Raw genomic sequence first — 16140 nt, 5'->3', positions numbered from 1 at the left:
CGGTGTAAGTCCGCAGACATACCGCTGTAGCACACTAGGCTCTATACTTAGTGTTTCATCTTTGATAAGATTTTTTTTATATATATCTTACCTTCTCTCTCCCACGGGTACTTTTTAGGCCTCCAGGTGCAGTGAGTATTAGATCAGTCCATCTAGGCTTAATTTTGTAGAAATAAAGTAGATATGCCGATAAATCTTATATATCGGTGAACTTTAGAATTATATCTAGGATATTGTCTGACTGGAAGATTTTGTTTGTTGTTGTTGTTTTCTTGACTGTTCAAAAATTTTCCACGTAGTTTTGATGTAGTTGTTAAGAAGTTATTTACATTATATAACGACTCCTTCATACTTAAATATTTTAGGCTTCACCTACAAGGAATTTTTGTTTCTACTGTGTTTTGATGGAAGGACAGTTTCTGTCATAATTTTTCGTTAGTAGCGGCTAGGCGACTAAACTGCACAATGGGTTCTTGTGCTCTGCCCACCGCGAATATTGAAACCCAAATTTTAGCGTTGTAGGTCGTGAAACCGTTTAGCAATCTGAGTGGGGTCTAGGTGACTAAAATTGACTGATAAGTTTGTCTTGCAACAGAATTAAACGTTTCAGAAGATGAGTGGATAACAGATAAAAGTAGCAGGTGCTTCGGCTACTAAGATAAGATTGTAAGATTAACATCCAAGTAGGCCATCGATATTGCCTCGCCTGGTGACTTTACATTATTTCAGTTTATGGCCTTGATAAATCCGCAACACGTATTTCATTATTACGTTAACACTGGCTAGCTTACACATTTGTTGTTTTTAGCACATTGTAGCTCGATGGAAGTTCACGTTAGAGAACCGAAAGCTCGTAACTAAAGGAAAAATGTTTAACTTAGACAACAGTTCGTGTATATTTGTTCACATACTTATCCGTTCATTGTTACATAATTTCAACAGTATAGCTTTACGGTATCTTGATGAATTAATTGTAACAGCTTTGATATTGTAGGATTAGCTTTATTTTCAGCTAAAAAGTATATGTCTAAAAATAATCAGTTAAATTTATTTTTTAACATTGATGTCATACAATATATATACGTCTTCTGTGGGAATTATAGATTTCATTAAATGGAAAGCGCCATCTTCTGACCATTTGCTACACCACACTTTGCTGTCACAGAAAAGTGGAAATATTTAACCTTTTTGTTTTCCACGCAATTCGCCTTTTTTGTGTCACAGTGTCAGGTCAACATGTCTCTAGATGTATAGCATTATCTTTGAACCATTTCTCATCAGAAAGTAGATAGTTTAACTGATGAATATATTTGAAATATCAGTTATCAAACTGAAACAGAAAGTGAATGACGAAGTCGTCATTCTATTATTTGATAAATTTTATTTCATTTTATAGAGAAGATACGATTGTCAATAAAGACGCACCCTCAGCAAGCATAACTGAAAGCCTAGAGCATCGTCCCGGCACAGATATCGCCGAACCAGCCGCAATGAGGCCTAGCGAGGACTTGTTAACGTGGTGTAAAGAGGTAACGAGAACATACCGAGGAGTTAAAGTTACAAATATGACCACTTCTTGGAGAAATGGCATGGCATTCTGTGCAGTCATACACCATTTTCGTCCTGATTTGATCGATTTTTCTTCTCTTTCGCCACATGACATCAAAGGAAATTGCAAAAAGGTACGTTACTGCAGTGATAGTGGTAAGATGTGGCCGTTTCTACAGCTTACAAATTTGTTATTGTTTAGTGAGTGTGGAAAGTAACGACCTGTTTCACATCTCTAGGATTATAAGGAAATACTACACTGATTATGGAACCAGAGTGGAGTGATGAGAAGTAAAAACATGATAATATAGAATGCAATGCCTGGTGACGAATGCAATTTCAAAACTAACCGTTTTTATTTTTGTTTGTTTGAGGCCTGTTGTAATTGCTGAAACAGTGCCACCTTTCGTTGCCATTACAGTTTTATCGGAAATATTTATCTGAATAATTTAAATTTGAGATTGTAAAATGATGCAATTAACCGAGTGAAGCTTTACAGTAAAAGGGTATTTTGCATTTATTCTAAATGTTTCGAAGCTTTAAATCAGTGAGCATTGTGAATGTTTTCAAAATCCAATTTTACGTCACTGATTACTGTGAACGTTTTCGAAATGAAACTTAAGATTAATAGAAAATGTGTATGTTTTCGAAATGAAACTTGAAACATTACGTCAATGGGTAATACTAATACTCATATTTTTGAGTAAGGCTTATATCCAGGAAAAGAAATGGGATTTAGGAACTAGGTACACGCTTAGAAGAAGCACTGGGGTGATAGGGATTAAAATACAAATAGAAAAGATAGGAGGTTCTTATTTTTTATTCTGACAAATTAAAATCGGTAATTTGAGTTCCTAATTCGTAAGAAAGTAGACTTTGTATCTGGACATCACAAAGATCTGATTTGCACCAATGTTGCACTCAACATACCACGTGACACACAAAAACCGATATTTAGGTGTGTTCTTATGATATTTACTTTTAAATTAAGAAATCAAATAATGTATAATACTAAAATAATAGTTCAATAATATTTTGAATGTAAGTCAACAAATGAGATGACATGGCCTTTGACCAGTGATGATAGGGTTAATAAACATCTTCAATGGCACTAAATTTAACCAATGGGGAAAAAATGCAAACTGAAAACACAGCGTGTACCCCCATTTCCATCACTGATTACATCAATTGAATATTATTCATATCTTGAAAAACAATAACTTTTTTTGTTGAAAGTTAGACTGCAATTTGTGAAAGATTTTAATTGAGAGATATAAGGAACAGATACACATTGGTAAGTTAGATGTGTTATTAAATGTAAGATATCATAAACAGATTTACAATTGTCGAAGTTTTTATACATTATACAAATATATATATGTATAGTTTAATAATAATAATATCTTTCTAATATTGAATACAATACTTGTTACCTTGGAAGATTTATAACTTTTTTTCAATTACATATTTCTTTTCCACTAATATTGGAAATTTTATTTTCTGATTTGTAAAATAATTTCCATAAAAAGTAGTGCATGTGGTTGATTAAAATGTGTTTTTTTATTTATTTCAAGGCATTTGATGCTGCTTTTAGCTTGGGTATTCCTAGGCTTATTGAACCCTCAGATATGGTGATATTAACCGTTCCAGACAAACTTGCAGTAATGACCTATCTTTACCAACTTCGTGCACATTTCACTGGGCTCGAAGTTAAAGTTCAGCATATAGGTCAAACAGCTACTGACTCCACTTATACAGTTCGAGAGCCTGACAGTGATGAGGACAGCTTAACTTCACTCCCATTGGCTGCTTTATCCTTTCCAGACTCTTCTGAGAAAGAGCTGTCTAATCACCACAATGCAACAACAGACCCTAGTGTTGCAACGTCCAAACAGACTTTCACAACACACCACCAAGTTGAGCCCATAAAAGTTAATTCTAGTCAAATTATCCAGAAAATAGAGTCGGAAGTACTTCCACCAGTGTCTGTTGAGTCTCCTTCACAGCTAGACACAAAATCCAAAGATGAGGAAGAAGAGTTTGGCTCAGCCAAGTTTAAGAACAACAATGATATCTTAAATCTTCACAAGAACTTTGATAAAGAAAGTTCTCAGTCCATCACTCAGGAGCAAAGCGTGACTCCTCCTAATGAGAAACCCAAGTTGATGACTCGCAAACAGTTAATGAACCCTTTTGATTCTGATGGAGAGGAGGAGGAGGAACTAGCAGCTCAGAGTCAAGTGTCTGCCCTACCAGTATCTATTGAAGATGCTCATACAGCTGTTGTCACTTCATCAGGTTCCATAGAAATGCAAGCTTTTGACTATGTTTCAGTATCTCAAGAATCTGTCAGAAGACCACAGATGGTAAAAAATTCCACTTTAGAGCCGTCCTGTTATTCTCATATTGAGAAAAGTGCCTCTGAACCACCTGTAGAGAGATCATCATCTCTGGAGGAAGATGTGTCCACAGATGAAGTTCCTGGTTTGTTAGATTTGTCACCAACAAAGTTGAATAGGGCTCAGTCACTTGTAAACGATCAGCCTGTGGTACACGTATGTGTCAACTTTATTATCACTTGCATCATTTCATAAGTTTTAATTTATGTTTTAGTGACAATAGAAGAATTAAATATTGTTAAATTTTTATACTGATTATAGAACAAATCTTGTTTATGGCAACCATGAAACAGTTACTTAATTACAGGCATAATTATTAAATAATTTACTTTGTGATTTATTTACATAGTGGTTACAAAATTGATACTTTTTAATTATTTTTTTCCATGGAGTTTATAAAAACTGTTCAGAGGTATTGGAGGCAAATAAAAAGTGGGGAGGGGCAAGGTTTATTTCACTGAGCGGAGCAAGGGAATGTGAGCCACAGGTGCACCCATTATGGCACTCAAGGCTTGCCTTAGGTCTCTAGAAGCTCTTGGGTTCTGGATTAAATTTTATGGGGTTTCCTGCTTTTTTTAAGAGTAATTTTCCTAATATTGATACATTTTTAGTGGGACAGACTAAAAGGGGCCTCCCCCCCTATGCCATTGCTGTTATTTTTCTTTTACTAGCACCTTCACGGTTATTTCCTATATTTGTCTAGCGTCACCTGTCAAGACAGGAAGAGCTAAAAGAGCGTGCCCGACAGTTGCTTGAGCAAGCAAGACGAGAAGCAGCCACTAAAGCAGCTTTTAAGAAACCATCACATCAGCTCGGTGAAGTAAGGAATTTTAATTTTGCTAGCTCTCCAAGAAATAGTTTTGAGGATCATCACATAAAATTCATATAATGTTAGGATTTAAAAGTTTACACACAAGAAGAAGACGACTGGATGAAAGCATTGGTTACAGTTTACATCTTTAGGCTTATTGACAGAGTTAAAAATCAAAGAAACTTTTATCTAGGTTAGCAATTTTTAAATAATCCATGTTATTTTCAAAAGATTATGCATCAGTAGTCATGTATGTAAACTCATGGTTAAAGCATAAGATAGTTTACTAATAGACTTCCTAGGTGTTTATTATAATAAAGGTGTCATAGGTTTATACTTACTTTAAAAGTTTGATGAGCGTCTCAAAGGTGTATACTTACCTTAAGAATTTGATGAGCACCTCAGAGGTTTATACTTAATTTACAAGTTTGGTGTAAACTAGTTGTTACTTGCTAATTGTCTTCAGTTACACCTAAAACAGCAACAGCTGATGAACATAAAGAAAATATTTATTTTATAGTTTTGTTTATTGACAGAAGTTAAATTGGAATCTATAGTTAGGGACACTTCTATACGATAGTTATTATCTAACATGTAAAATTAAATACCCTACTTTTAGCTATTCCTGCAGGAGGGTTATTGGTCGTAGAATATTTAATTATAATAATGTTTTAGATAACATAACCAATGAGGAATTACATGACATTTTATCCTCTCTCTGAAAATGTAATTCATAACCTCAGATTTATTCTCCTATTAACCACATACTCAATGGTAAGTAATGATGCAACATTTAATAGTAAAAGGTCCTAACTTTTGGGAATTTCTCAATAAAGCATTACACAAATAGTGTCAAAAATAGAACTTAAAAGTAACCTTATTTAAGGAATGATTGAATAAAGTTAGACCTAATCCATAAATGAATAAAATATTTAAAGAAGTTAAAAATATTAACAATATTGAACAAATTTGGAATAAAAAAGAAATTACCGAGTATTTAGATTCCATAAGTAGTAGATACATCATAACGCACACCAACAATGCACATAACAACTTTGTTTTCACTTGTAAAATCATTTTGTATTACAACCTTATGCAATGAATTAAAGTTCAATTAAAAATATTTAAGCCTTCAGGTAACAAGGTATATAACCATGTCAGTATCAAACAGAAGCACTATAAAGTTTTATCAACTTTGGTTTCATATCCATAAAATCAAATGATGTTATACCTAAATTATTTTAGAATCTCAAACTACGTAAAATAACATACAAATACAGGTTTACTGGTGGAAATAGAATACCTACGACTAAAGATTTGTTAATTCTGATTGGTAATGGTCTGAAATACATTAAATTTAAAGAGCATTTAAACAAATGTTTTAATATTACCAAAGAAAGTCTCGGTTTTAATCTGCTCATTGTAAATGGTAGCTCCATTGAGTTTAAAAAAAAATTAAAGGCTTTCAGGCTAAAATAATAGAAGTTTTGACTTTTGTAATTTTTACACTGGTCCTCCTATTGATAAAATTAAAAAATATTTTTCATCTACAGTTACAAATTCGATTAATAAATCTGGTAAATCGGTGCATTGTTTCTATGATAATGTTACTTATAACAATTACAATTGTTTCATAGTAAATGGATTCTTACAAGTTATGTATTTTTCACTTGGCAACACATTTTAACAGTTTGGCCAACATATCTTCCAATACATTCAAGGGATGCATAGGGGATATACACAGGTTAGCCACAAAAATTCAAGGGATACATAGGGGATATACTTTAGCCCCAAAATTCAAGGGATACATGGGGGATATATATTAGCCCCAAGTTTCAGATTTATATCTATTCCAACTTTGATTTGCATACATTAAAAACTTTAGAAAAAATACTATAATGAAACTTTGTACATTAGTTGTAAATACATTGATAACGTCCCTTGTACCTAACTGTCAATTTTTTCTTGACATTGCCAAACTAATATATCCATCAGAACTTACTTAGGTAAAAATCTCTATCACTTATTATAAATAACTTTTCAATAAAGTGGACCTTTATGTTTGAAGCTATAAAATACCAAGTCTCGAAGTTAAATATTTCAAAAAAGCTATGTTATGTTACTAATCACAGCTTATTAGGTAAGTTCAAGTTTGTTCAACATTACCAGGTTTCATTGACAGAGTCAATAAACTCATTCAAATGTTTCTCAAACTAGGATTCTCATCAAGCCTTTTGCAATACAGATTTGTTCAGTTTTCAGGAAATTTAATAATTTTGTTGCTGGTAGTGTTACTGAATGTCACACTCTCTTCTATAGTATCATGTTTACACATTAATTTTTAACTGATTATTTCAATAATAAAGAACCACTATAATATTGTGACCACCATTAGTTTTACCTCACATTACTTTTAAGTTTTTACTATAGTATAACATTACATCATTTGTTTAGTTATATTAGTTTCTGTAATTACCTTATAGTATTCACCATTTTGTTGATTCCTATTCAAAATTTTATCTTATTTTTAACATGAACTTTCTGTAATCTTTGTGTGAATAGTAATAATATTTCTTACATACAGTTATTTAGGACTCTGAACTCGTAAAGTTCAGAGTTTTTTAAAAATGTTAACATGTGTATGGTTCCAGACTTATATAGTTTTAATGATGGCGGGTTGTCGAAAGAAGTTGGCTAATTTCCTTTCACTCTAGTTGCCAGTTGTTCTGGATCATTCCATGTTATTGTTACATGCAAGTTACAAGTAGAAGTGGGCAATAACATTTTCACAACTAGCTGATCCTTTGATACCTGAAGGGTGTAACCTCATTCAGTCATTTTATAATGGAATCACCAACAGTTATGCAAGACACTGTTCTTATAGTGGGCTAACTCTCTCATTCTTAGTGTATTTTAGGGGTAGTGAGTATTAATTATTTTCTAGCAGCAATAGTAAGTTTGTTATACTCTGTCATTTCATTAAGGTTTCTTTCATTAGCAGTATTGTTTATTATATTAATTTTAACTAGTTTTAATTTGTATGGTTATTATTATTAGTTTCTATTATCATAAAGACTATTTCACATTCTTTTCATAGTTTATGGATCTATGAAGCTGCGAACCAAATATAACTTTTACCATGGTACGGTAGTTCATACTTGGACATCAGCCTAAACAGATGATCATTTTAACACAGTGCAGACACACACACACATTGTTTGTTAGAATATGTAATATTGTTTTTACTTATTCGTTTTTATTATTTTATCATAAAGATTATTTTACACTGTTAGCTTAATTTATGGATTTAGAATGAACCTAAATTACCAAGCTGGCCAGGCGAGCTATAACATTTACCACAGTGTAGACACATGCATTGTTAGTTAGAATATTTAATATTTTTATTATTTCTAACTTAATTTTATGTTTATCGTTATATTATAATGATTATTTTGCATTTTTATCTTAGTACATGGATTTAGAACTAACCTAAGTCTCCTAGGTTGTCCGAACCTTGTTAGATATTATTGGGTTTAGTCCAAAAATTTCATTAACAGCGAGGTAATCAACTGATGAATCAATACATTTTAATCATTATCATTATAAAACATATAGTTTGAACATAATATGTAATCAGCTATGCTCTTTACAAAGTGTATATAGATAGTTTGCTTTGTTCGGATGTTAATATTAACGTGATGTTTTACCTCTACTTCTGTCATACCTGTAGAATGTATAGCTTGTGACATTGACATGCAGCAGGTGTACCATAAATATGTTTTAATTAGATAAATCATTACATACCACAAGTAACACTGTTCTATATTATATCGTAGTAACAGTCCAGGAACAATTCTCACAGATTCAGTGTTGTATTATTTCTAAATCATTGAATCTATGTTATAGACGTTAATGATTGTTACTGACCATCTTAACTTGACCAGCCCAGCAACAAATGACAAGCATTAAAACAACATGGTTCTAGTAATTTTCTCCTGACATTTGTTAGCCCTACATTGATTAAAAGTGGTAGGTAGAAGAGAACCATATACTTCTGTCAGGTTAAGTTACTAGAAAACAGATAAATTTGTTAGTGGAGTTATAGAGGCTATGTCTAGTATTTGGCTGTGTTATTAGATGTTATAGTAATATCACACGGGCATGTTTTATACTGACAGACCTTGTGTTAGTCATTAGATGGTATGTTTGATTTTGTGTGGTTTTATATTTTTAGACAATTTTAATATCTGTCAGCTAGGTAAATTCTAACTTTTTGTCAGTAATTAATATTGAAAACAAAAAAGCTTAACAAGTATCAACTAAAACCATGGTTTGCTCTTTAACTGTTATCAGTTTCAGTTTGAAAGAAACTTATTGTTTGACTTTGTAGCAAGAAAGTGAAAGACAGAAACAGCTGAGAGAGCGTGCTAGAAGACTCATAGCTGAAGCCAGACAGGGACTTAACAAGCCAACCTTGGATAGTTTCCCAAGTTCCTCTTGGTTGTCTGGGAACCACAACAACACAGTTGCTAGCAGCAATACTGACATTGTTATTAACAACAATATCAATACCCAGAATACTCCTGCATGTGTTGTAGAAAATACCACTGCTGCAGGAAAACCTGAATCAAGTATGATTTTGGTTTTCTCTGTTTTGTCATGGAAAAGTCTGATATTGTTATTTCTCTTGGTCTTTATGTTCACATGAAATCCTCAATTATTATCATTAGAGGGTACTGTTGGAATAACTATTACTGCTATAGTTTGATTGCAAAAGTGTTTAATGTTCCTTTAACTAAACAAGCATCCTTTACAGAAGTAACAAAAAAGTGTTTAATGTTCCTTTAACTAAACAAGCATCCTTTACAGAAGTAACAAAAAAGTGTTTAATGTTCCTTTAACTAAACATGTATCCATTACAGAAATAACAGAAAAAAGTGTTTAATGTTCCTCTAACTAAACAAGTATCCTTTACAGAAATGACAAAAAGCATATAATGTTCCTTTAATTAAACAAGTATCCTTTACAGAAATGACAAAAAAAGTATTTAATGTTCCTTTAACTGAAGTATCCTTTACAGAAAAGACAAAAAAAGTATTTAATGTTCCTTTAACTAAACAAGTATTCTTTACAATAATGACAAAAAGCATATAATGTTCCTTTAACTAAACAAGTATCCTTTACAGTAATGACAAAAAGCATATAATGTTCCTTTAATTAAACAAGTATCCTTTACAGAAATGACAAAAAGTGTTTAATGTTCCTTTAATTAAACAAGTATCCTTTACAGAAATGACAAAAAAAGTTTAAGTTTTCCTTTAACTAAACATGTATCCATTACAGAAATAACAGAAAAAAGTGTTTAATGTTCCTCTAACTAAACAAGTATCCTTTACAGAAATGACAAAAAGCATATAATGTTCCTTTAATTAAACAAGTATCCTTTACAGAAATGACAAAAAAGTGTTTAATGTTCCTTTAACTAAACAAGTATCCTTTACAGAAATGACAAAAAAAGTGTTTAATGTTTCTTTAACTAAACAAGTATCCTTTACAAAAATGACAAAAAAAGTGTTTAATGTTTCTCTAATTAAACTAGTATCCTTTACAAAAATGACAAAAAAAGTGTTTAATTTTCCTTTAACTAAACAAGTACCCTTTACAGAAATGACAAAAAAAGTGTTTAATGTTCCTTTAACTAAACAAGTATCCTTTAGAGAAATAACAAAAAAGTGTTTGAGATTGTTTGAAATAAACGATTATTTTGTTATGTTAATAACACATGAAAATTATTTGATGTTGTTTCAACCAAATGATTGTTCCATTATGTAAATAACTCAAGAAAAGTGTTTGATGTTGCCTAGCCTAAACAAGTAGGAATTTTAACTTAAATAATAAAGATACAGGTTCACTTCAGGCAGTAACAGTCAAAGATTCCTCCTAGCTTTCAGATTGGTTCGAGCCACATTTCATACTTCATATTTTTTGTCCTTCTCTTTATTTTATTAAAACATTTTTTTTAACAGTTAAGAACTGCTTACTGAACTTTAAGTTATTATATTACCAAGATATTTCTGTGATTATTATGAAACTAACTATTGTTTTTTTTTTCTCCCACGTTTATTTGTAAAATGCTGGTATAAAGACATATTATATCCAGTACATTGAGCTCATCTTATTCTTCAAACTTACTTTTCCATGTTGTTATTTTAATATAAGCATCTCATTTGTTTATTTTATAGCTCAAATTGTCTTTGAACAGAGTTTGGCATGTTTTATTTATCTTATGTTTCAAATTGACATGAAAATGTGTTTTATTTTTCTTACCTTTTAAATATACATCAACAAATGGTTTGTCCATTTGACTTGGACCTGATGTCCAGTGTCTTTGTTAAAATGGAATTATTGTTATTTACATGTTGACTGTTGTATACTTCACTGCTCGTTAATTACTGACTGTTGAGATTTCAATAAACATTTATTCTGTATGTTACTTAATTGTATAATCAAGTGTCATAAAAGTCTGCAATAGAACATAATTGTTTTGAGTACTTAACATGCTCTTTTAAAGTTATTGTGTGTTTCGTGAATAGATTTGATTGTTGCCAAAGTCTTCACATGCATTCCAATCCTAGGTTATAGAATATGGTTTTGTCTGTATCCTACAATATACATTAAATGTACATAGTAATTTTTGGCCCCCTAATGATTATTTTATTACTAATCTATGCCTGATATGTATATGCACTTACTAACTTGTTTTGCAATTTCAGTATCATTTCATTTTTAAATGCCTTTTTGGTGAGAAACAGAACAATTAGACTGGTGCCTCAATATGATGTAGTTGTTCATGAGACAAGTGTGTTGAGAATGTGTAATTATTAGTAGGACATGTTTTTCCTTTCAGCTGAGTGGTTCAATTATAGGATGTGGTTATATCTCACAATGCATGATTAATATTTTGCACGAGTTTGTTGTGTTTTATTTCACATTTAGATTGCTTAGTTTCTTTTTGTTTTACACCTTTATGCATGCATGTTATTCTAATCCGTTTCTCACGATTAATTTTTTTTGTTAGGGGTTCGTCATTTCAACTTCTACCAAATCAAAAAACAAAATGGTGAGCACTTGTCTGATTTATTGAAGTAAAAATGGCTGAGTATGTTGATGTAATAATTGCTCACTGGTTGAGTACTTAGATATAATAATCATTTATAAATTATATAGATGTAATAATTATTCAGTGGTTGAGTATATAAATGTAATAATCATTCAGTGAATGAGTTTAGATCTGATGATCATTCATTGGCTGAGTATGTAGATGTAATAATCATTCATTGGTTGAGTATAAATGTCATAATCATTCATTGGTTGAGTGTGTATGTATACCACACTAAATAGAAATAGAAAGATGGAAGCAAATAATTACTTGCCTAACACTTTTAATGATCTGGACTGATCAGACATTAAGTATTTAGTCAGAAAAAAATACTTGCATTGTTACCATGTCTTAACAATTTCTTAAAAACCTGAAACCACATATATATATAGTTGTAACAAATAATGCAAAATGTAAATCAACAACTGTATATGGTTGTCATTATTAAAACTTGTTATAATAATAAGGTGTTCATTATTAACTATTAGTATTTTATCTTGTGTGTGTACATAAATATGTACTTACCTTTTGTAACGTACTAAGGTCGATGTGTTACACAATTTGATACAAAATAATCTTTTTATGTTAAAAACATAAACATGTAATTTTAAAATTGTAGGAACAAACATAAAATAAAAATCAGTACTTATTGTTGGCACTCTTATTTTAAATGTTATAATAAGCAATTACAGGATTGAGTGGATTTTCTTTTTCTTTGAAAAATTCCTTAGTTATTTCACAAAATGAATAAACACTTGCAGAGTTTGAAAACAAACAAATGGTTCTGTTGTTGTAGATTATTTGATATTTATATTTCTTTTTATTTATAGTAAATAAATACAATAAAATAATTTGTTCAGGTGAAGGGAAGGTACCATTGAAAAATAATCCAAAAATTGATCTACCCAGACAAGGGAGTCTAGACAAAACCTTGATTACAGGGTTAACTGAAAGCCATGATGAGGTAAGTTACCTCATCATGACTTTCACAATTTGTTAGGTTTAAACACCTAGCTGTTTGTCTTACCTCATCATGACTTTCACAATTTGTTAGGTTTAAACACCTAGCTGTTTGTATTACCTCACCATGACTTTCACCCTTTGTTAGGTTTAAACACCTATCTGTTTGTCTTGACTTATCATGACTTTCACACTTTTGTAGGTTTAAACACCTAGCTGTTTGTTACAAACAGCTAGGTGTTTAAACCTAACAAATTGTGAAAGTCATGACGAGATAATATAAACAGCTAGGTGTTTAAACCTAACAAATTGTGAAAGTCATGATAAGGTAAGACAAACAGCTAGGTGTTTAAACCTAACAAATTGTGAAAGTCATGATGAGGTAAGACAAACAGCTGGTTGTTTAAATCAAAGAGTGAAAGTGGTAATACAAATAGTTAATTGACTTAACCTGCAGAATAATGAAACTCATGGTGAAATATCTGTGTTAACCTAACAATCAGTGAAAATCATATGAAATAAGACAGACTGTTAATTGTCTTAACCTCCTGTTGAATGGAAAATCAGATGACACAAAAGAGAGAAGTGATGTTGAAATTTGCTGATTGTTAAACTAATAACATGGTATCTGTGTACTTAATGATCATAAGTGTATGTACAGAGCTTTGTATGTGTAACTGTGTATGTCGTACAGAAATACTAACAATAATTATTTTGTTTTAGATGAATGGAAATTTCCCACCAGTAAACAAATGGCAGAACCTTAACATTGTAACATCACCACTTAATAAAGTCAAACACAATGAGATCTGTCCAACAGGAATTTCAGTTACAAAACGACTTTCTCCTGATACAGGTAACTTTAATGCTTCTCAGCTTTTAGTTACACACTTAGTACAAGTTTCACAGCTGACACATAACTCCTAGTTGTATGACCATTAGTTAGAGGAGATACAGCTAATACTTAGCTCTTAGTTATACAACTGTTAGTTATAGGTGATACAACTAATACTTAGTTTTTAATTAAACACCTGAAAGAGATGACACAACTAATTATTAGTTCGTAATTAAACCTGATAGAGATGACACACCTAATACTTAGTTTTTAGCACATCTAATACTTAGTTTTTTAATTAAACACCTGATAGAGATGACACAACTAATTATTAGTTCGTAATTAAACCTGATAGAGATGACACAACTAATACTTAGTTATTAATTAATCACCTGATAGAGATGACACTACTAATACTTAGTTTTTAATTAAACACCTAATAATTGTAGCACAGGTTGTTCTTATACTTTAATTACATAATAAGCAACATCTATAAAACTAAATACAAAATTTATAGAAAAGTATTTGATATGTTCATTTTAGCTAAAAGTTTCTAATTTGTATTTATTTTCAGAAAAATTGCAGTTTTCATCTAAGCTTTCTCTGGATTCAAAGGTATATTGAACATTTTCCTGTGGAAATGATAAGGAATAGATAGTAGAACATAACAATTAGTGTTGATAGATTATTCTTGGGTTTGGGCCGAGTGTGTCAGCTTGCCTGGACAGGAATCCGACGGTTCATTCTTCTTGGCCTGCTACTGTAAAATAAGACTGTCGGTCAAGTCCAACTACTTGATTAGAGTATACCAACAACTGATGGTGTATAATATTGACTTGCTGCCCTCCCTCTGGTCTGTCCTTTTAAAATTAGGGATGTCTGTGTTTAAATAATCTTTATGAAGTTTTGTGCAGTTATTCTAAAACAAACAAACAAATTTCTGGGTTGATATATTGGGTTATACATATATATATATATAGAAATACATACATACATACCGAAAGTGAGAATAAGGTAAACTGTTATAGACCGAGTGATTGACTGGACAGATAAGTGGCAGTGAAGCAATAAGTATTGTATATGATTTCACATCCCAAGAAATAAAACTATTAATTACCGAAACATTAATTTCATTTTAAGGTACAAATTAAATATCTTGAAGTGACCAATTCTTTAAATCGATATAATACTTGTTCAAATAACATTCATATAAGTAACTCATTTTATATATTGTACTTGGATTTTATTCAGTATTTGAGTTTTGTATATTGTAACACTTGTTATTATGATACAATACATATAATTGTATATGTAGTTTTTTTAATTGATGCTTTTTTCTTTTTGTTAACTACAGGGACACTTGAGGTATTTTAGATGTATGCACAGGGATTTGGGGGAGAGTTCCCCCAACAGGGGTTTGGTGAGAAGCAAAATTCCATACAGATATCCCCACAATAGCTACATTTATACATATACATACACACACACATGAAGGTTTTTTTAATGTGAGGGTCAACACTAAATTTCAAAAGTTGACATATAATAATTTTGATTTTTCTGAATTTAAGAAAGTATTATTATGAATAGGGTTAACCCTTTAGTGATGGGCTCGTGCAATTTTTGTACAACAATACATGCGGTAGCTCTGAGATTTTTTAAAATATCCTCTCAAAAACTGGTAAGATTTTGTTAAATATCATAAGTATAATTAAGTTTTATAATTAAGTGTTTTTACTAAAATAATGTTATTTTTCTGTTGTGTTACTTGCTTTCAAACTATTAACAAATCGAGTGCAAGGTGATTTTCATTTTAATTATAAGAATACTTTTCTTTGTCTTACAGTTTCATATTTTATTTGCATAATCTCTAGAACCTCCTAAAAAGATATCAAAAGTTTTTTAAGGTAAATGTTTATATTATATTTTTCATTTTCTTTACCATATCACTAACTCTAGCTATTATCATCAACGTACAATGCAATGAAGTGATTAAAATTAGGAAATAAAAAAAACATACCTTTTGATTTTTTGTATAATATCTTTAAAGATATTGTTTTGCCAATATTCATAATTTTGGGTCTTTTTCTTTTCACACGTAGTTAATTTTTAATATTTTATTTTCTGTTCTTGTCCTTTACCACTTATTATTCATCTCAACACAAGTCAACGGTGCCCTTGGAGCATTTTACAGTTTCTTTGGTAGACATGTGCAACCCTTTGGCAAAATTTTTGTTCAGCTCGTAAAATCATAAGACCTGAGAACAGACACAAATTATGATGTATATTTAAAAATGTTTAAACCTTTTAATTATTCATTTTAAAACATAAATAATACATAATTAACTAAAATATAATAGTAAGACCTAAATACAACCTAAACTGTATCTCTAACTGTAACATATTTAGGTAAGAAACAACCATAAGTGCT

The 16140-nt window shown here is 30.9% G+C and overlaps 1 protein-coding gene across 2 annotated transcripts in view; it reads left to right on the top strand.

Moving 5' to 3' along the window:
* LOC106469697 (EH domain-binding protein 1-like) overlaps positions 1–16140 on the top strand; it is an 86559-nt gene that overhangs the window by 65407 nt on the left and 5012 nt on the right. For both annotated transcript variants that reach the window (XM_013930208.2, XM_022398275.1), the window contains 8 exons: positions 1397–1682; positions 3123–4103; positions 4651–4767; positions 9149–9389; positions 11837–11878; positions 12778–12881; positions 13601–13733; positions 14287–14327. In XM_013930208.2, coding sequence (XP_013785662.1) covers positions 1397–1682; positions 3123–4103; positions 4651–4767; positions 9149–9389; positions 11837–11878; positions 12778–12881; positions 13601–13733; positions 14287–14327 — 1945 coding nt within the window. The remainder of the gene's footprint in view (positions 1–1396; positions 1683–3122; positions 4104–4650; positions 4768–9148; positions 9390–11836; positions 11879–12777; positions 12882–13600; positions 13734–14286; positions 14328–16140) is intronic.

This window comes from Limulus polyphemus, unplaced genomic scaffold (genome assembly GCF_000517525.1).
Source record: "Limulus polyphemus unplaced genomic scaffold, Limulus_polyphemus-2.1.2 Scaffold3618, whole genome shotgun sequence".
Lineage (NCBI taxonomy): Eukaryota > Metazoa > Arthropoda > Merostomata > Xiphosura > Limulidae > Limulus > Limulus polyphemus.
Note: the sequence above shows the minus strand (reverse complement) of the source record. Positions and strands in the feature narration are given on the sequence as shown.